Genomic DNA, 21,517 nt, shown 5'->3' with positions numbered 1-21,517 from the left:
ATTCATAATTTAGAATCTCTTAAGAAAATCTGTTAAGTTGTAAAGTTTTCACTGGCGACTTGTACCACATATTTTAGCACAGTGAGCACCAGTTCTTCACAACCCCTTTCAAAAAATAGGAAGGAACCTTCCCCAATGTGTTTTATGAAGCTCCTCTTATCCTCATACCAAACCAGATAAAGGCAGTTAAACAAACAAAAAAACCCTCAAATTATGACCAAGCCAGTTTCCTTAATGCATATGGATGGAAAAATCCTTGTCAGAATATTATTAAATAGAGCTAAGCAATATATAAGGAGAATTATATACCATGACGAAGTAGAGTTCATTCCAGGAATTCAAGGATGGTCAGTATTTTAAAAATCATTGACTGTAATCTACCATATTAACAGAGACAGGAAAATTGGCATGATCACATTAATTGACTTAGAAAAAGCTCTTGACAGAGTTCAATAATCCACTTATGATAGAAACCCTAAAAACTGGTAATAGAGGATAATTTTTCTTAAACTTATAAAGAACATATTCAAAAATCTTCAGCTAACATCATACTTCGTGGTGAAAGACTGAATGTTTTCTGCCTAAAACATCAAGGTTATCTCGGCAAGTATGTCTGCTCTTAATTCATTTCAGTACTGGAAGTCACAGCCAATACAATAAGGCAAGAAGAACAAATAAAAGGTATACCAATTAAAGGAAGAAATAAAGTTGTTCCCCCTTTTTAAATTACTTTTTTTTTTTTTTTTAGTTAGAAAACCCCAAGGTATTTGCCAAAACAAAGCAAAACCCTGGAAAACTAAAAAGTGATTTTAGAAGGTAGCCGGATATAAGATAAGCGAACACAAATCAGTTGTGTTTCAAAATATTAGCAAAGAACATGTGGAAAGTGAAATTAAAAATACAATACTATTTACAGTTGTGGGGGGGAAAAAACCCTTAGGTGTAAATCTAATAAAATATGGTCTGGACCTATGTGTTGGAAACTATAAATTCTGAAAATAATATTTAAATGAAGAGACACTCTGTTCATTGATTGAAAGATTCACATGTTGAAGATGTGAGTTCTCTCCCAAATTGTGTAATTTTAATGAATTCCTTTCAGAATCTGACAAACTTTTTCAACCTCATTCTAAATAACATAAAAAAGCTAGAAGAGCTAAAAGAATTTTGGAAAAAGAATAAAGTAGGAGAAATCTGTCTAGTTGATTTCAAGACTTATTATATACTTAACAATAATCAAGGCTTTCTGATACTGGAAGAATAAGCAATAGATCAGTGGAACATAATAGAAAACCCAGAAATAAATCCACACAGATAGCCCAGCTGATTTTTTAGAATTGCACAGTGCAGTTCAATACAAGAAGGATGGTCTTTTCAACAAATGATGTTAAACAGTTGGGTATTCATATTTACAAAAATGAACCTCTACTTAAACCTCACAGCTTGTACAAAATTAGCTGAAAGTGGATCATAGACTTAAACATAAAATGTAAAGTTATAAACTTTTAGAAAAAAATGTAGGCAAAAATTTTGTAGATACAGGGTTAGGCAATTAATTCTTAGATTTGATACCAAAAAGTACAGTCCACAAAGGGAAAAATTGACAAGTTGTATCTCAACATAATTTTTAAAACATTTGCCCTTTGAAAGCCAAAGTGAGGAAGATAAAAAGAGAAGCTACAGACTGGGAGAAATTATTTGGAAAGCACATATCTGACAGGACTAGTATTTAGAATACATAAAGACATCTCGAAGCACAGTAATAGAAAACCCAAACAGTCCATTTAGACAGCAGGCAAAAGACAAAAGCATTCCATCTAAGAGCATATACAGATAGCAAATAAATACAGGAAAAGATATTCAACATCTCTAGGGAAATGCAAAGAGCCAGACATAACATAACAACTGAACAGCAGCAAAACGGAAATGCAAATTCAAACCTTACGGAGGTAACACACTACCAACAGAATGGCTAAAATAAAAAATAATGGAAGCACAAAAAACTGGCAACAGTGTGGAGAAACAGGATCACTCATGTATTTGGTGGGAATGTGAAGTATTATAGGCAGTTTCTTATGAAGCTAAACATGAAATGACCATCACCTCCAGTAGTTACACTCTTGATTATTTATCCGAAAGAAATGAAAGCTAATTACATGTTCATAATGTCTTTATTTTTAATATTCCAAAACTGGAATCAGCCCAAATGTCCTTCAGCAAGTAAATGGATTAACTGGGGTGCATACAAACCATAGAATACTACTTATTAATAAAAAGGAATAAACTGCAATACACATAGAAACTTGAATGAATCTCCAGAGAATTATGCTGCGTGACAAAAGCAAATCTCCAAAGATTACATATGATTCCATTTACATAACATTTTTGATACAACACAGTTTTAGAATTGAGAAATTAATCAATGCCAGAGCTTATAGAGTAGCTGAACCCAGGGAAAGGATGGGTAGGTGGTAACTATAACAGGACAACGTGAGTGATCCTTGTGGTGTGGGAACTGTTCAGTCTTTTGCCTGTGGTGGTAGATACATGAGCCTATACAGGTAATAACATTATATAGAATTTACTGTACACAGATGCACAGACAAATGAGTATACTGAAACTGAGAAGACTGGAATAATATTGGTGGGTTATATCATCAGTATCCTGACTCTGATATTATACTATAGTTTTGCAAACTAGTTACCTACCATTTGGAGGAATGGCTCCATGTACAGGGGGCTCTGTATTTTTATAATTGTATATGAATCTTCAGTAATCTCAAAAATTGCAATTAAAAGTAGATAGCTTAAGTAAAAATAGAATCTTTTTCCTACTTTAAAGAGAAATACAAAGTATATATTCTGGAAAAGATAGTTGACTCTAAGGAACACATAACTGCATATCAGTAGCACAGAATTGCTAAGTATATTAAAGTCAGTTAGAAAGTAGTTATCAGTGGTAGTTCTAATTTATCTTCTGTGGTTCAGTTTGAAAAATAAAATATGAAGTAGACAGTGAATGATGGAGAAACAATTTTATATGTAAGTTAAGAGTAAATGAGGATTTATAGGCAATACTGTTTCTTGGTTCTATCTTTTGATTGCACTATACCTAGATTTTCTATATTTCTTAATCAAAGAACTAAGGATATAAGAATTCTCTATATTCTATTCTGAATGCTGAAGATTAGGGTCTAAAAAGCTGTACAGTTACAGTTTGTATAATATATAAGGAGGTATAGTGCTAGGAAATAAAGCTATTATCTTCACTCTGGAATGATAAAAAACAGTTACAGTCAACCCAAAGCTAGTTTGGAAACATGACTCAAGAATAGTTTAACATGTAAATCCATGGCTGATTCATGTCAATGTATGGCAAAAGCCACTACAATATTGTAAAGTAATTAACCTCCAACTAATAAAAATAAATGGGAAAAAAAAAAAGAATAGTTTAACATACTCAAGAGGACAGCTCATGGTAAGCATGAGCTTACCTTGTGTGTGAGTGTGTATTAGTAATGGCACAGTGTTTGTATTGTGTTGCATTTTTATGATCCATGACTTGTTTTTTAGTATCTAAAATATAGTTCGGCATGATTTTGTTGCCTCATCACATTCAGTTCAGTTCAGTTCAGTCGCTCAGTCGTGTCCGACTCTTTGCGACCCCATGAACCACAGCACGCCAGGCCTCCCTGTCCATCACCAACTCCCGGAGTTTACTCAAACCCATGTCCATCGAGTCAGTGATGCCATCCAGCCATCTCATCCTCTGTCATCCCCTTCTCCTCCTGCCCTCAATCCCTCCCAGCATCAGGATCTTTTCCAGTGAGTCAGCTCTTCGCATGAGGTGGCCAAAGTACTGGAGTTCATCACATTAAGTGAAGATAAATGTATATAACTACATTAGCCCATACATACTTTATTTGTTGAATGAACAGATGAACTGAAACTAATATTTATGGCTGGCTAATCTTTATTTATAGTTATTCTATCGGCAACTTTTTAAAAAGTGGATAGGAAACTAAAGAAAATTATTAGTGTAGCTTTAACTGGTTTGTGAATCTAAAGGATAATTTCAGCTGTCTGAATCTACGTAATCCCATATGTCTTCCCCAAACCATAGGCAAAAAGGAACACTAACAAAACCCAACTGACCCGTACCTTTTGGATTACTAGGAGACAGAATAAATACGAACTTTAAATTACCAGAAAATAGCAAAATTATCAAGTTCCAGGAGACCTTCCAGTATTGTTGCAAGTGTGTGTGTGTGGAGAGTATGGGATGGGATGCTTTAGAGACTCCATGAAACAGAGGAGTGGGGGTTGGAAGACTTGAATGAAGATGGAATACCGTTAAATGAGAAAGTACAGCAGTATGTGCCAAAATAGTGAACTCAGACTGGGACTTGGTAGTTTATAGCACCAGCTATAGAGAAGGAATTTTAGAGTGAGAAGGGTTAGGAAGTGACAGCTTTGGAGGAATTTTGCTTCTAGAGAAGGAGATAAACCGAAAAGGGATGGTGCCTCTGAGTCATAGCAGTGAGAAGACAAGAAGAGAACAACTCTGCAAAATGAAAAGGGGACACCAGCCTCTTCTTCACCATTACCCATTCACAGAATTGCACTTCACTAAGTTGACATAACGTACTCACAAACTAAAGAATGCCACCCACAAAATGACTATGGGAAAAAAGCAAACTTACACAGCACAGCTGTTGAAAGAAAACAGAATATATGTATTAAAGCATTTCAGTTGATGAATAAGTAGACATACACACACAGCCCTGAAAAAGTAACCCTCAAAAAAATAACCACAAAATAGGATACTGTAACACAGTACTCTGGACTAAGTATTCTCAAGCAAGCAGAATAGAACTTGGTATCCAAAAATTTAAGGAGAGAAATGGATTAGAAAAACAAAACAAGAAATGCAGTGTGAGCTGATCAAACTCAGGAAGGAAATTGAAGAAAAGATGAAACTACATTAGAAATGAAGAACTAGTTATAAAATACTAAAGAGAAAATAGGATGGAATGAAAGCAAAGGAAGAATATAGAAAATGAGATAAAGTGAAAATTAGGATCTCAAAGCAAATGATTGTAAAGGAAGACTGGCAAAGGAAATCCAACATAATTGGACTGTGTGAAGAATAAAAACACGGTAGAGTAAAACTTATAAACTGTAATCCAGGAAAACTCTGTAGGAATTGGAGAAGTTTAATCAACTTTTTGAAAGATTCCCCCCCCCCCCCACCATGCCTGGAAAAACAGATCTGGAATGATCAACTCAGACATATTTTAACAGACTTTTAAACTTGAAGGATAAGTTGGACTGACTGGCATATTTTTGAAGAGCAACATGCAAGTCATAGCAACAGAATAGCAATTTTAAGAAAGTAAAAATTGTAAGCCAAGAATTTGCTATCTAGCCAAGTTTTTCTTCAATTATTATGGCAATAGAAAATCAAACTTTAAATATTGGGGGACTCTGATTATTTTATCTGTAAACCTTGAGTTTATTAGAGGGTGAGCTCCACCCACCCAAGAGGCCACTGGGGAAGCTTCAGCAAAAGGACCGTGAGCATTTAATATATTGTAGAATTAAGGACTAAATAAAACAAGGGGGAGGACATGATAGAAGAAAGTATGAGATACTGTATCTTAATGTACAAAGAATGCTTCTCTTAAAAAAGGAAGAAAAGAAGAAAAGGGGTTGTAGAATGAGGTCATAGACGGTTAAATGGGGGGAGATCAGGATACCATTTAAAATAGGCAATCTAGACACTAAAAACTTAAGGAGGAGGAAGGGTTAAGAATACTAGCAAAAGTGTGTATAAATACACTAGAACAAAATTGCTAACCTTCCTAAATACCAAAAGAAAATGTAGAAAAATAGCAAAGAAAAGCACCATGTAGAAAAAAACAGTAAATATTAAATAGAATAATTAAAATACACAATAGTGACTGAGATGGAGCAAAACATTGGTCCTATTAGATATGGATGGGCTTAAATTCCCTATTAACAGTAAAAGATCTTCAAATTGACTTGTAAAACAAACATTAAAATATGGGTTAAGCAAGAATCCAATAATGGATGCTAAACGAAGGTGGAAAACTTGTTAAGGCTCAGTATTTTTGTATGGTCTCTCAAGTGTCTTCTTACAAATTGCTTATTAGTTGGAAAGAGGAAAAAGTAATAACCATATAGTGAAGAAACTGGGCAACACCTTGACCAGGTGATTGAAGTTAGTATCACCGGTAGGGATGTTAAGGACATCATGCACTTTGACTGTGATACCCTTTGAAGAATACCTCATTACTTAGGTAGTAGTTTAGTAAGGAAGGCGTAAACTGAATCTAACCATGAGGAACATCAAACAAACTCAAATTTTGGAACATTTTATAAAATAACCTGGCCTCTTCAAAAATTGTTAATGTCATGAAAGAAAGTCTTTGAAACTGTTCTTATAAAATGAATCTGAAGTCATCCAAATGCAGATTTTGTTCCTGGATTTGATTCTGTGCTGGATGGGGAGAAATACTGTAAAGGACGTTATTAGAGTAATTGACAGAATTGGAATATGGACTGACAAATTACCAATATTAAATTTTCCTGAATTTGATTAACTCCTTTGTTTTTATGAGAATATCCTTTTTCTTAAAAAGTCACGTTGAAGATTAATGGGAAAAACGTGTATGAACCTGCTCTCAAGTGGTTTGAAAAAACACATGATGTGAATGTAGGTGGGAGAATGATAAAGGAAAGGTAGCAAAAGGTGAAAAGTTGGTGAGTCTGGGTAAAATGTTTAAGGGAATTTTCTGTTGTTCAAACTTTTCTCTGGATTTTAAATTCTAAAAATTAGAGCTCTGGCTGTGAACTATAAGCCAGAAATCAGTACATACATATAGTTTCATAAAGTAGAATTTGAGTTACATAATTTTCTCACTCTCCCCCTTTTTTAAAAATATATCAAGTGTTGTACCAATTCAGTTTCCATTTGGAAAGCTCAACTGATTTTTTATCTGTCTGTGTTAAGCTATAGATGTGATTGCTCTTAAATCTTCTTTTGCTCTTATGTTTTTGAAGAATTTGCCTTTTTCATACTTAAAATATGCTCTAGAAGGGAAAAAAATCATTTTCTAAATGTGTTCTTTTTATGACCTGTAAAATGCTTGAATATATGGAGAAAAGCCAGCTATTTCGTCCCCTTCACCCACCCTATTAATGCTTCTTTGTGTTCTGAGGACAAAATAGGAGATGTGTGAAGTTAGAAGCATTTTGTGTATTTTTTCATAATTTTTTATCTTACTCCAGAATGAGCTATACCAAGCATTGTGCGAATTTTATACACTTGGTAGCTGTTTTTACAACTAACTCCATTTTGCCTGATCAAGCTTACTTTATCTTTAGAGGAACAACTTGTTCTATAGCAAAAAAAATTTTGAAGATATTTTGTCTTAGTGATTGCACTTCTTTTTCTTTATATGTAATAACTATTGTCAGACCATGTCCTTAGACCATGTGTGAGGAATAAAGGTAATACCAAATGAAATTGTGCAGTCCCCCTTTATATGCTGTACAGTCCATGGAATTCTCCTCGCCAGAATACTGGAGTGGGTACCTGTTTCCTTCTCCAGGGGATCTTCCCAACTCAGGGATTGAACCCACATCTCCCACACTGCAGGCAGATTCTTTACCAGCTGAACCACCAGGGAAGCCCAAGAATCCTTCAGTGGTTATCTAACTTATCCCTTCTCCAGAGGATCTTCCCGACCCAGGAATCAAACTGGGATCTTCTGCATTGCAGGCAGATTCTTTGCCAGCCGAGCTACCAGGGAATCGCCAATCATATATGTTGTACTAACTGAAACTTTTAATTGCAAAAAGTCAATGATGAAAAGTTGAAAACTTTATACCTACTGATTCTTAAACAATATTCATACAAGTTTCTTGCTTCTGTCTTAAAGCTGTATGGAGAAAAAGAGAACCACGTGGTTCCACTAGGTGAACAATCCAGGAGCTCTCATATATTTTCAAGTGGAGCAGTATCTGACAAGCAGTGAGATGGCTGCACAATGGTTTTCAATCTTTCTAATTAGTACAGTGGTGAATTACTAACTGACCCTAAATATAGTGATGAAGGAAAATTATTAGAAAGTGTACAGATAGTGTACACTTCAGATGTACAGATAGTGTACACTTCAGAGCACTGTTTTTAACTGTGCAGTTTAAAATAGTCTCCTTTTATAAGAAGAATGCAGTGACGTATGCAACTGCTTTTTTAAGTGGGGAATTACTTTTTAATCTAAAGACTGAGGATCTATTAGATTAGTTAGCCAAAAACCACAATGTAAAATCTAAGAAAATTAAGCAGAGATGACTGATGTGCAAGACCAGGAAACATAGCACTCATACAGAATGAAACAAAGTAATTTTTTGCTGTTTTATAATGATAAAATCATTTTGTTGCTGATACTTTTTTCCCTTTTTTGTATTTGAATTCTTAATTTCCTAGCCATTCTATTTATGAGTATTTTGATAATTACAATTTTCTTATTTTCAGGACTTTATCATTAACATTATAATATTTCACAATAATTATACAACAATTTATTTTCTAACTAGGAAGAAGCATTGCATGCATTTATTCAGCCAGAGATCCTGGATGGCCCAAATCAATATTTTTGTGAACGTTGTAAGAAGAAGTGTGATGCACGAAAGGTAGATGCCATGTAGAAATTAATACTTAATTATCTGAGATAATATTCAGTATTCAGTAGATTCTCCCCACTTCTTTTTTTTTAGGGTCTTCGGTTTTTGCATTTCCCTTATCTTCTGACCTTACAATTGAAAAGGTTTGATTTTGATTATACAACCATGCACAGGATTAAACTGAATGATCGGATGACATTTCCTGAGGAACTAGATATGAGTACATTTATTGATGTTGAGGATGAGGTAAATACTTAAAAATTATACTTCAGTTTTGATCAGAGTAACGTGATATTTGAAAAGACAAGGATATAAACTCTAGAATTATTTATTTAATTTGAGTGATAATCTTATGTTTCATAGCTTTCTCTTTTTTAAAAAAGCATGTTTATTTATTTGACTGTGCTAGATCTTGGTTGCAACATGTGGGATCTTTGATCTTAGTTACAGCGTGAGGGATTCCATGACCAGGGATCGAACCCAGGCCCCCTGCAGGAGGAGCTTGAAATCTTAGCCACTGAACGACCAGTCCCTTATATTTCATAACTTGCTTAGTTATTGAAACATAGCAGTCTAGAGATGGGCTGCATTTGTGTTCTGGTACATGATAAACAGAGAACAAATACAGTGTTTTGAATGAACAAGCAAAATGGGTAATGTGGCCTTAAATTTCTTGTTTTGTCTTAGTGACTTTTTCAAGCATTAAGTTTTCTGGGTTGTTCTCATTTAAAGTTTTGTTGTTGTTTAGTGAGTAAGTCATGTCCAACTCTTTGTGACCCCATGAACTGCAGCCTACCAGGCCGCTCTGTCCATAGGATTTTCCTGGCAAGAATACTGGAGTGGGTTGCCATTTCTTCTCCTGGGGATCTTCCCGACCCAGGAATTGAACCCATGTCTCCTGCATTGGCAGGCAGATTCTTTACCGCTGAGCCACCAGGGAAGCCACTTAAGGTTTACCAGATCATAAATTGGCTAGGTTGTAAAGCTAGATAATAAAGATATTTTTAATTAGTTTTTTAATTAAAGCTTTTAAGATAAAAAATTTAAAATTAAATATAATTTGAGAATGAGACTTTGAGGGCACAGATAATGCTAATTAATTTCTTCTACTCATTGATCTCCCCAAATTCTCTGGTTCCTCTGTCCTTATCCAGTAAAGGATTCATAATGTCCCACTCTATTCATTTGGAAACTCTTCTAATTTAGTTATTAGGAATATGTACAGTCACTTAACATAGTTGTTACAGAGTGATGAATCTTTCTTATTCTCAAAACTGCCATAAAGCATTTTTTTCTGATTGGAATTCATCACAGTAGTTAAAAAATGCCTTTTCCCAGAGGCTCAAAAATAATTTCAAACATTCTCAAGTTTTATTTATGCTCTTAAGTATTAAGAGTCAAATTATTTTCTGAGCTTCACTTTCCCTGTCTGTAGTAAAGTAAGGATGATAATTGATTTTTATAGCTTTTCTAAGAGTGCCTTAGATAGAGTAAATGTTCATTGAATGGTACCTGTGTCCAGGTAATAATTTTGAAAGGTTTAATTTAAAACAGTATCTCAAACACTTGTGCTTAAGCTAGGAAATCTATCCATAGTATACCAGACTTTGAAAGGAGATTTCCTACTCAAAGATAAGTATTAGATTGGTCTTCTTATATTCCTAATGTAGTTCTTGTAAAAGGAAGTCTTTTCCAAGGGAAAAAAACTGAGACAGAAAGTTTGACAGGAACTTTGAGGAAGTTACAGGTTCATTTCTTGGGAGAAGAGTAGGTGTTCTGGCTTAGTTAAAAGAGGTTTGGGGAATGATCTCTTTGAACTTCGTGTAGAATTCTAAAGTTGGTTTTCATTTCCATTTTTCCTTGAACCAGACTTTGTTGAAGAATGAAGACTATATGTTAGATGTAATCCTTACAACAAAATTCTTGGCAAAAAGTTGGTACTTACTACGTATTGCTTGGTTAATTCAAGAACTATGCAGTGCCTTAAACTTATCAAGGGCCTACATTTTAGAGGAGAGTTTTTAAACTCTGTATTTAAAATATTTAAGGAGAAGGGAGGAAGGAGTTGTTTGAGGATTTCTAGGAAGAATTCTTTAAGTTAAATTTGTCTGAAAGAGATTTAAAAATCATAAAAGTATGGAAAAGTATTGTTTACTGTTGTTGCATTTCTGCCTCCTATAACTGGAGTATAAAATTCTTGAGAGAGACAGTATCTTGTTTTTCTTTCTAATTGTCTGTAATACCTAGCATAGTGATAAACTGAATTGAAAATTTGTTCAAGAAAGGAGATGGTATTCTTTCGGGATTTGAGAACAACAGAAGCTCACTTTGGAGCTTAGGTTCTCTGCTTTTATGGTTTTTAATGAAAGAAATGATAGTTTTATACTGTTACTTTGCAACTGTAAGCATAAATGAGGTTTAGTAGAATTCTGAATCAATAATTTGTTAATAGAGTATGTTAATAAGGATGTTAACAGAAATGGTTTTAAAATATACTTTTTTGTTTAAGGTCTCACTTTTTTAAGAGAAAATAAATTTGCTTAAAGTAGAATAAGTATTTTTATTAGCAGTAGTGTCTTAAATTTTGCAAAGAAGTTGACAGCATATAAATTAAAAGGTTTACATTTTCCCTTTATTTGCCTTATAATTGTAAGACAATTGTGTTTTATTAAGAAGTCTCCGCAGACTGAAAGCTGCACAGACAGTGGAGCGGAAAATGAAGGCAGTTGTCACAGTGATCAGATGAGCAACGATTTCTCCAATGATGACGGTGTTGATGAAGGGATCTGCCTTGAAAACAACAGCGGAGCTGAAAAGATTCCAAAACCTGGACTTGAGAAGGTTTTTTATAATTTGTGGTTTTTAGTTGAAAGACAGAATGAAGTAATCGCTGAGCTGCTATTATAATTCTCTTAAAGAAATTTAATTGCTACTGTTTTTAGGCATATATGTGATCAAAATTAACTTTAGGAAAAACTACTTACATGTGGGAGCGTTGACTTCTGAGACACTGAACTGTAACTGGCCCTTGAAGTAATAGCAAGGCTCTAAATCTTATATCAGAGTTTTCTCATATAGCAAATTGAAAGCATTAGGCTAGATATGTTCATTTAAAAAATTCTGGCTGTAGAATCCTTTCTGAAACAATAAGAGAATTAATCTTTTTTAGATAGGGAACCCCTCAGTTTCCCTCCCCTGCCCTATGACAGCCCTTAAGGGACTTCAAAAAATGGTATAATTCCATGGATTATAATTTAAAAACTACAAGACTGAGTAATATCTAGGATAGAATTTTTTTGTTACTAGGTCAGTGATTTTTAAGATTTTTCAAACTATTTCACATTTGTGTCATATACTTTTCTGAGGGTAGAATTACAGATCAAATGTCTTCAGCATGGTGTGAATAAATGAATCACCAGTGTGAAGACTGATCATGAATTCAAGTCTTACACAGTCATATTAAATACAGGCTTTTTAAGACAGTATTTAAGAATGGAGTTTCACTTGCATAAATCTGTTTTTCGACCAAGACTGTTATTCTCATCACCATTACCACTACTCTTTACCTTTTAAAATTATCTGTTTCTTTCAGGGCAGATAGATGAGTGTGAATTAATGTGATGAATAATGTAGCAGATACATCATAACTTAGTGTAAAGATCATTGCTTTCAAGCAAGAGTTGGAAGACTATTACTCAAGAGCTAAATCCATCCCTTGCCTGGTTTTTCTACATAGACAATTATGTCTTATCTTTTTTTTTTTCCCCTTTGTCTTGTTCCACTGGATAGGATTTCCCATACCGTGTTGAATAGGAATGGTGAGAGAAGACACTCTTGCCTTATTATTCCCAGTCTGAGGAGGAAAATATTCAGTCTCTCATCATTAAGTATGATATTGGCTCTTTCATAGATTTTATGGGTTTTTTTGTAGATGTTCTTTATCTGTTTGAGGATGTTCCTCTCTTCCTAGTTTGTTGAGAGTCTTTATCATGGATGGGTTTGGGTTTTGCCAAATGCTGTTCTGGATTCAATTGATTATGATCATATAATTTGTCTTCTTTAGCATGGTTTACATTGGTTGATTTTCTAATGTTGAACCAGCTTTGCCTACCTGAGAGACATCAAATCAATAGATTATTGTATCACAGATACTACATAAATATATTAGAAGATGTTCAAAATCATCTTACTTGAATTTTTAAAAATGTTAGTTGAGATGTATTGATTTTGATGTGCATATCAGAATAGTCTCGTGTTAAGCATCTGCTTCTAAAATTTCAGACTATTTTCTTCTTTTTACATAAATATATAAATTTATATCTCAGTTATGCATTGTTCTAAAGGTGACAGCATAATTAAAATGTGAAGGAATATGTTGAATGAAACTTGTGGTATATAAAATTATGTGGTGAATTACCATTTTAATGATCTTGGAGAAAAGTTGATTTGCCATAAATACATAGGACAACTAACATATTACCTCACTGTGTTTTAGTAGAGATTAAGAAATATACAAATTATGGTTTTGTGTTTTTCCTCTGCTCTGAGTTACTTTTTTTTTCCCTTAGAATTCCTTGATCTATGAGCTCTTCTCCGTTATGGTTCATTCAGGGAGTGCTGCTGGTGGCCATTATTATGCTTGCATAAAGTCTTTCAGTGATGACCAATGGTACAGCTTCAATGATCAACATGTCAGCAGGGTAAGGAGGAATTTTTTAAGATTATTATTCTGAAAGACAGGAGTAAGGATGTTTCTCATCAGTAGAAGTGTTTATTAAAAATGGGAGACAGTCTGCCCAGTGAAGCATTTTAAGACACATACCTAATCAGTCTTTTGTTTTCGGTAAATTTCCTTTGTTTATTGTTGTTATCTTCTTATTTTGTTTTATTTTGAGCTTGTTGAGTGTTGTAGAGATAGATTCCCAGTTTTCTTCTTGGCTTGAGCCTTCATGTGGGCTGCCTATTTAAGAGGACTAGAAATGACTGACCATTAGTAGCCACTGATTATGATTACATTTTGAGAAATGGTTATCTGTGTGGTCTGTTTAACTCTGAGGTTAAAACTTGAGTTCATATTGACATAAAGGTGTTAGATCGTACCAAAAAAAGTAAGTACTGTAACAACTTTTAGATAACACAAGAGGACATTAAGAAAACACATGGTGGATCTTCAGGAAGCAGAGGATATTACTCCAGTGCTTTTGCAAGGTAAATAACTTCCTAGTTTTACTGTTCATAAATTAGAATTACAAGCTTTTCAACATTTTATGCATTAAAAAGATTTAACCCAGGGGTCGACAAACTGTAACCTATGGGCCAGATTCAGCCTGCCTGCAGTTTTTGAAAATAAAGTTTTATTAAAACACCACCATGCTCATTGCTTTAAATACTGTATGTTCATCTTTTCCCACCACAACAGCAGAGTTGCCCGCAAAGCCTATGACTTTTACCATCTGGCCCTTTTCCGTAAAAAATTTGCTGACTACTGTCATTCAAGAACTGTCATTCCTTGACTGTCATTCAAGGACAAAGGTTTTCTGAAGATTTTACTATGTTACCAAGAGAAGACAGGATTTTCTCCTAAATGTGTCAAAGTAGTCTTTTTGCCTAGAATATTTAAATCTGAACCTGTTCAAGAACACATTATTTTTAATTTTTTGAAACAAAAAATTTCTATTTAAAGTAAAAATTTGATGCTAGCAAATGGAATCTTTACAGTCGACTTTTTGTCCCCATTAATCATTTTTATGTTTCTACTAGCTCCACAAATGCGTATATGCTGATATACAGACTGAAGGACCCAGCAAGAAATGCAAGTATGTTGACATATAGTTACTTGATTTTTGTTTGTGTTTTTAAAAAAAAATTTTTTTTTGCAAGCTTTATAAACCCAGATAACTACTTTTAAATGATAGGACTATTAAATTTTTTTATGTGTAGAAGATTTAATTATAAAGATAGTTTTGAGGTAATACTAATTGGTAAAAGCATTTGGGAAAAAGTGGAACTTTTCTTTGTAACACACTAAGAGACAAAACTTAACTTCCTCTGCATTATGTACATTGGATATTTATTTCCAATAAGATTGTATTCTGTGTAGTTTGGTGCAGTGATGACAGTCCCTGATCTGTGTAGCCGTCATAACTCACAACTTGCATGTCCCAGAGGAAATTATTTATTTAACTTTTCTAAGTTTACTTTCCACAAATGTAAAATGGGGATGTTATAGGTTTTTTTTTAAGTATTTTATAGTCTTGTTATAGAAAATTGAGGTACAATTTTAAGCATTTCGTTTCATACTAGAGTTAAATATCTTTGCTTATTTGCTTAAAAAGCAGGTAAAATTTTAAGAGTCGAGTATGCATCCTTTATTATATTTTAATTTTACTAAGAATCCTAAAAATAATTCTGTATACAAAGCATGTGGATTTGCCTTTCTTTTTTCCTTTTGTAATTGCTACTTTAAAAAATTACAGTTCCTACATTTTCTTGCTAACTCTGATCTTGACAGAAACAGTATTTGCAGATAGGTGTATGATGTGTGTGTGTGTGTGTGTGTGTGTGTGTGTGTGTACACAGAGATATATAGACAGGTGATATGTCTGCTCATATTTTCACAATTAATATAATCATTGTCTTTGATTTCAACATATTTCCTTTGTTTAGAAATTGCCATACTATAAGTAAGTCTTTTAAGCAGTCTAGTTAATGTTTGTTTACATTTTCATAAACCCTCATGAGATTGTGAATTCAGTTGTTGCAGGGCCTAGGACTTATTTGTCTTTTCACCAATGGTATGATTCAGGGACTGCTGTATAAGGGTTCTTCAATAATTTATAATGTAATTATAGGAAAGAGAAAAAAGAAATTACAATGAGAACTCATTTCAGAATAGAGATTTCAGAGTAGAAGTGTCCATTCTCACTTTATACATAAAGAAACTATACCCAAAGAGTGACTTGTCCAAGGTCATAACTGTCTGGAGATAGGACCAGGATTATAGTTCACGTATCTTCTGTGGCACTTGATATCCCATATGCTTTCAGTAGTGCAATAATTCAACTTTCTTTTAGCTGCTCCTCCCAACTCTAGTTTTGTGATAAAGCACCAGGGGGCACTGTATGTATAATGTGGAATATTTTTTAAATTAGAGCTCATTTCTAAAAACATTGGATTTTTGCCTTCCAAAGAGGAGTGGTTTTTTTTTTAATATAAATTGTTCTCTCTTGTTAATGCCCAACAATCATTGGCTTTATTAAATAGTGTCATAATCTCATACTGTCACTTCTAACACTTTGAGTTACATTTGAAGTTCTTTGATTAGAAGGCAGCTGGGAACTTCCCTGATGACACAGTGGATAGGAATCCGCCTGCCACGGCAGGGGACATGGGTTCGATCCCTGGTCTGGGAAGATTCCACATGTCATGGAGTGACTAAGCTTGTGTGCCACAGCTGTTGAGCCTACACTCACATATTGCAACTGCTCAGCCTGCGCACGTGCTGCCACTATTGAAGCCCGTGCACCTAGAGCCTGTGTTTTGTGACAGGAGAAGCCACTACAATGAGAAGCCCACGCACAACAAGAAAGAGTAGCCCCTGTTCGCCGCAACTAGAGAAAGCCCACACAAAATAACGAAGACCCAGTGCAGCCAAAAATAAATAAGTAAATTAAAAAAAAAAAGAATTGTGCCTCCCTTATTAAAAAAGGCAGCTAAAAGACTACTTTGAGAACAAAGAAAAGATGATCATATCAGTGAATAATAATAAAATAAATACCATTTGTAGTAGTAGAGTAGCAACAGTATTTTTTGCATTTCATTATATCCCAGGTAATAACTCTTTGTAGTAGGTGCTATTAATTAACTGAAAAAAGCCAAGGTTTGGAGAAGTAAACCTGCCCAAGGTTGCACAGTTTTGTGATAGCACTATTTTAAATCAGAAATGCTTTTATTTTCAAGTTTAAGGGAGGCTTTTTCACTCTAAAAATCTTAATTTACATGCTAGAGTTGTCAGGAGCCAAGAGGTATATAGGTAAAGATTCGGCTTTTTTGAGACCTATCCATGTGTCATTATTACCTACCTCTTCACCCTTGTCTGAAAGAAGTTTGTGTTCCATGTTGAAAGATTGATGTAATTGAAGTAAATTTTAATAACAGCTGTAGTAGAAGTATATTCTCTGGAAATATAGTAGAACAAAATTGTATAAAGGAAGCTCAGTCTCAGTGGCACTGTTTCACCCTGTTTTTACCATTAATAGAATTTCTAGAAGCAGATGAGTATCCAGAACATATTAAAAACTTGGTGCAGAGAGAGAGAGAATTGGAAGAACAAGAAAAGAGGCAACGAGAAATTGAACGCAATACATGCAAGGTTAGATTTCCTAATTTACTTTTAATTAAAAAGTGCTGTTAAACTTTGCTTAACTGTTTTGCTTAACTGCATTTCTCATAACTTACTCATTGAGTTGTGTAATCATTAAGCAGTGTAACCAGCTATATTACTGAGGTAAAGTGATTTTATTTTATGCATAAAAAACCAGTAATGTGATAATAGTGCTGGTAAGGTTACAATGAGATGAACTTTGTAACATTCGCCTACAAGAATAAATTTATAAACCTTTCTGTCTAGCATTTGCATTAGATTTATCAAGAGCCTTAAAGCGTATTTATATTCTTTCATATGATTCTCTTAAAAAATATTATATAATGAAATAATTACAGTGCAGTAAAAATTTCGACTACCACAGCATTCTCCACAGTATTTTCCAAATTAGGGAAAAATTGGAAACAACTTGAATGTTTATCAGTAGGAGAGTGATTTCATAAATTGTGATACATGCTTATAAAGAAACATATAGTTGTTAAAATGAATGATTTTGAATTTTTGGTAGTGACACAGTATCAGTTTTTTGTTTTTTTTTTTGACAGTATCAGTTATTAAGTGAGATAAATAGACCTGAGGGAGAGTGATCTCAGTTATATTTTAATATATATTGAATATATTTTAATATTAAGAATTTTAATAATTTGATTTAAATACTGTCTACAAAAGTAGTTTGATTTATGACTTATTGAGTTAATGATGATATTTTACATTTACATTTTTTAGATAAAATTATTCTGTTTGCATCCTGTGAAACAAGTGATGATGGAAAATAAATTGGAGGTTCATAAGGATAAGACACTAAAGGAAGCAGTAGAAATGGCTTATAAGGTATGTTTAATCGTACTGTTGGCAGTTAATTATTGATATCTTACATAATGGTACTAACATTTTCCCAAGTTTTTGTTATAGTCAGTAGTAGTATAAGCACTTGCAGTAGCTTTTTTTTTTTCACTTTCAATAGCCCATTAAATCCTAATCTCTTAAGGAGCATAGTTTATACCTCTTCTTTGAAATGTGATTCATTGCTTTTGAGAACTTTCTCACTCTGAAAGCCAGTTAAGCTTTCTAGAACTCAGAAATAAAATTAGAAACAAAGATATTTATTTATTCTTTATATTCAAATTGTTTTTGTTTTTTATTGCTAAGTCATGGCCTACTCTTTGTGACCCTATGGACTATAGCCCGCCAGGCTCCTCTGTCCATGGGATTCTCCAGGAAAGAACACTGGAGTGAGTTGCCATGCCCTCCTCCAGGGGATCTTCCCAATGCAGGGATCGAATCTGTGTCTCTTATGTCTCCTGCATTGGCCTGCAAGTTCTTTACCAGTAGCACCACTGTAGCAGGTACTTATTGAATGACGACCATATGAGGTATAAGAGAACTAGAATGAACAAGATAACATGAGGTGTTAGAGGTACCAAAGTAAGCAAGATAGGCTCACTGCCTTCATGGAGTTTATAATCCCACTGGGGGAAAAATGGACAAAATATTTAAACACCACAATATTTAAATATTTAAAGATAATTTGCAAATATCTTATTGTTTAGATGCTATGAAGTAATTCAGAAGTATATTAAGGTTATTTAATCTGAGACTTAAACCATGAGAAGGAGGCAGCTGTGCAAGAAACTGGAGAAAGAGCATGTGTAAAAACTAAGGTGAAGAAGTGCATGATAAAGAAGCTGAAAAAGGAGGCATTGCTTTTAGATCGTCTTGAATGATAATAGAGTGGCATAAAACGAAATTAAACAATTTTCTCAGGATAGAAATTTTATTTTATTCTAAGGATATATAGTTCAGACCTAGAGAAAAAATATGCATGCTGCATCATTTCATTTATATTTATGAATAGAACCAATGAAAAAAATAAAAATAATTCATAAGATCACTGGCATTTATCCTCAGAGTGCTGTGTATAACCCAGCACAGCCTGCACCAGAATCACATTCCTATGAAAAAACTAATTCTTACAAATAAATGTGAACTTACGTTTTGGCTCCTGGGATTCAAACATTTTAAATGAGTACCTCAAGTGGAATTTTTGGACACACAAAATTTGAGAACTTCTGTTACATACCTGGTCTTTCATAGCATTTCATCAGTATTGAAAATTTATACTTAATTGTCACTGTTTTAATTAATGTTACTGTCCCTCACTAAATTTTAAGCACTTACAAGGGTGAAGAGTGCCCTGATTTTGCTCACAGTTGCATTTCTACTACTTTTACCTAGTCAAAATTGGATGGGTATAGGCATGAACAAATAATAAATGGATAAATGTCTCTGGGTTCACCTGATTAAAGTAAAAATCCTTTAAACGTAATGGTGGACTGCAAGCTAAATAATAGTGAAACCAAATTAGACTAAAATGGAGAAAATGTCTTAACAGGTTTATACAGTAAGGTCAATCAATGATAGTGGTAAGGGTAGTTTACAGTCCATCAGGTGTGTGTGTGTTTGTTTGCTTTTAATTTTTATTGAAGTATAGTTGCTTTATAATATTGTGTTAGTTTCCCTTGTACAGTAAAGTGAATCAGTTATATGTATTATGTATAGCCCCTCTTTTTTAGATTTCCTTCCCATTTAAGTAACCACAGAGCATTGAATACAGTTCCGTTTGCTATACAGTAGGTTCTCATATTCCATCAGTTTTTAATGTAGGGGAAAAAAAATCTTGTCTTAAAAATAGAAAGTAAAAGCTCATAAAGGTAAAGAGTTAAATAGAAGAGAGAAATTAATCTTACATAAGAAAGGTAAAATTCCATTTGTGGGGTGTGAGTGAGTAGAGTAGAGGACAAATGGGGACAAACCAAGGTTTACGCACTTTGTGTAAAGTCATAATCACACGCCGTAGATGAGTATGAAATGCTCCTAAGCAGTCCTGCCCTGTGTCGCTGGGAGGTTCATGCTGTGCTGTGCTTGGTTGCTCAGTCCTGTCTGACTCTTTGTGACCCCAAGGACTGTAGCGCGTCAGGCTCCTCTGTCCATGGGGAGTCTCCAGGCAAGAATACTGGAGTGGGTTGCCATGCCCTCCTCCAGGGCATCTTCCCAACCCAGGAGTTGAATCCAGGTCTCCCACATTGCAGGCAGATTCTTTACCATCTGAGCCACCAGTAAGCACAAACCTTGAATGAGTATTAAATACTTCTAAGCAGTCGTACTCTTATTTCTCTGAGAGATTCAGTTCCCACTTAAGTGATTGTTGCATGGAGTGTATGCCATCTACAAGTGACATGGAATAGAGGGGAAATTTTTGATAGAAATTCCTATCTCTGATTTGTTGGTGTTCTGTTGGCTTAGATTGCTGGGGATGGTTCAGAGAAGAGTGGGGTAGCACTTGTGAAACAGGAAGGCCTTTGTGGTAGCTCAGTAAGGCATGCTGTCCTCCTGTGCTTAAGAAGAGCACTACCAGATACATGAATTACCAGTTTTTCTCCAGATTGGGTTAAGATAACAAAAGATGCATGTTCTAGTTGGTTATTTTCCTCTTATGTTTCCAGGTTAATTGTTATAAAGCAATAGCTTTACAGTGCGTTAATTTTGAGTGCATCTAAAGTTTAGAATGTTAACTTTTTAAAAGTCTTTAAAATATGTTGGTATATAGGTTGTATAATTTGAGGGATAATAAAATACGGTTATTTTAAAATACCATTTAGGTCATGCCTTTGAGCTTTGGTGCAAATCATAAATATATATGAACTTCATTGTTTGTTAGGACCTCTTGTTAGTACAGTTACACATCAGATTAAAATATATATATTTTTTTCTTTTTCCTTGGGTGTTGTATTCTTTTAGATGATGGATTTAGAAGAGGTAGTACCCATGGATTGCTGTCGTCTTGTTAAATATGATGAGTTTCATGATTATCTTGAACGATCATATGAAGGAGAAGAAGATACTCCAATGGGTCTTTTACTAGGTGGAGTCAAGTCAACATACATGTTTGATCTGCTGTTGGAAACAAGAAGACCTGATCAAGTTTTCCAGTCTTATAAACCTGGAGGTGAGCATTTTTATGGTATCTTGAATTGTAAAGGACTTATATTTTCATAAAGTTTTCTGTTTATAGAAATTATTTTTAAATTTTTTACATGTTCTCAGAATGTATAATAATTTTGATAGGTTTTGAAGTAGTAAGCAACAAACCTGGAATTAAATTCTAGACTACTTTCAAAAAACTATACACAAAATTTAAAAAACAAATAACAAAGCAAAAAACAAAAGTCTTCAGTAGGATTTTTCTTCTCCAGTACTAAATCATCCTCCCTTCCTACATCTGCCTCTGCCTCTGCCTCTCTCTTTTTATAGAGAAGACCACGGCCCAAAAAAGTATATTCTCATAAAGTCTCAGAAGTAGAGTCTTCCAGGGTCTCCTTGAAGACATGGTTCCATAACTCTTTCAAATTCTGTTCTTCTGTG

The 21,517-nt window shown here is 34.1% G+C and overlaps 1 protein-coding gene across 4 annotated transcripts in view; it reads left to right on the top strand.

Annotated features, from left to right (window-relative positions):
• The window catches only part of USP47 (ubiquitin specific peptidase 47), a 100,051-nt gene that overhangs the window by 61,439 nt on the left and 17,095 nt on the right, over positions 1-21,517 (top strand). For 3 of the 4 annotated variants that reach the window (XM_043483018.1, XM_043483016.1, XM_043483019.1), the window contains 9 exons: positions 8,626-8,721; positions 8,806-8,958; positions 11,386-11,553; positions 13,281-13,412; positions 13,844-13,920; positions 14,473-14,528; positions 16,971-17,083; positions 17,822-17,926; positions 20,894-21,101. In XM_043483018.1, coding sequence (XP_043338953.1) covers positions 8,626-8,721; positions 8,806-8,958; positions 11,386-11,553; positions 13,281-13,412; positions 13,844-13,920; positions 14,473-14,528; positions 16,971-17,083; positions 17,822-17,926; positions 20,894-21,101 — 1,108 coding nt within the window. The remainder of the gene's footprint in view (positions 1-8,625; positions 8,722-8,805; positions 8,959-11,385; positions 11,554-13,280; positions 13,413-13,843; positions 13,921-14,472; positions 14,529-16,970; positions 17,084-17,821; positions 17,927-20,893; positions 21,102-21,517) is intronic. The other variant, XM_043483017.1, reaches the window with a different exon arrangement.

The sequence above is a fragment of the Cervus canadensis genome, chromosome 11 (genome assembly GCF_019320065.1).
Source record: "Cervus canadensis isolate Bull #8, Minnesota chromosome 11, ASM1932006v1, whole genome shotgun sequence".
NCBI lineage: Eukaryota > Metazoa > Chordata > Mammalia > Artiodactyla > Cervidae > Cervus > Cervus canadensis.
The sequence above is the reverse complement of the archived record's forward strand: the minus strand, read 5'-3'. Positions and strand labels throughout refer to the sequence as shown.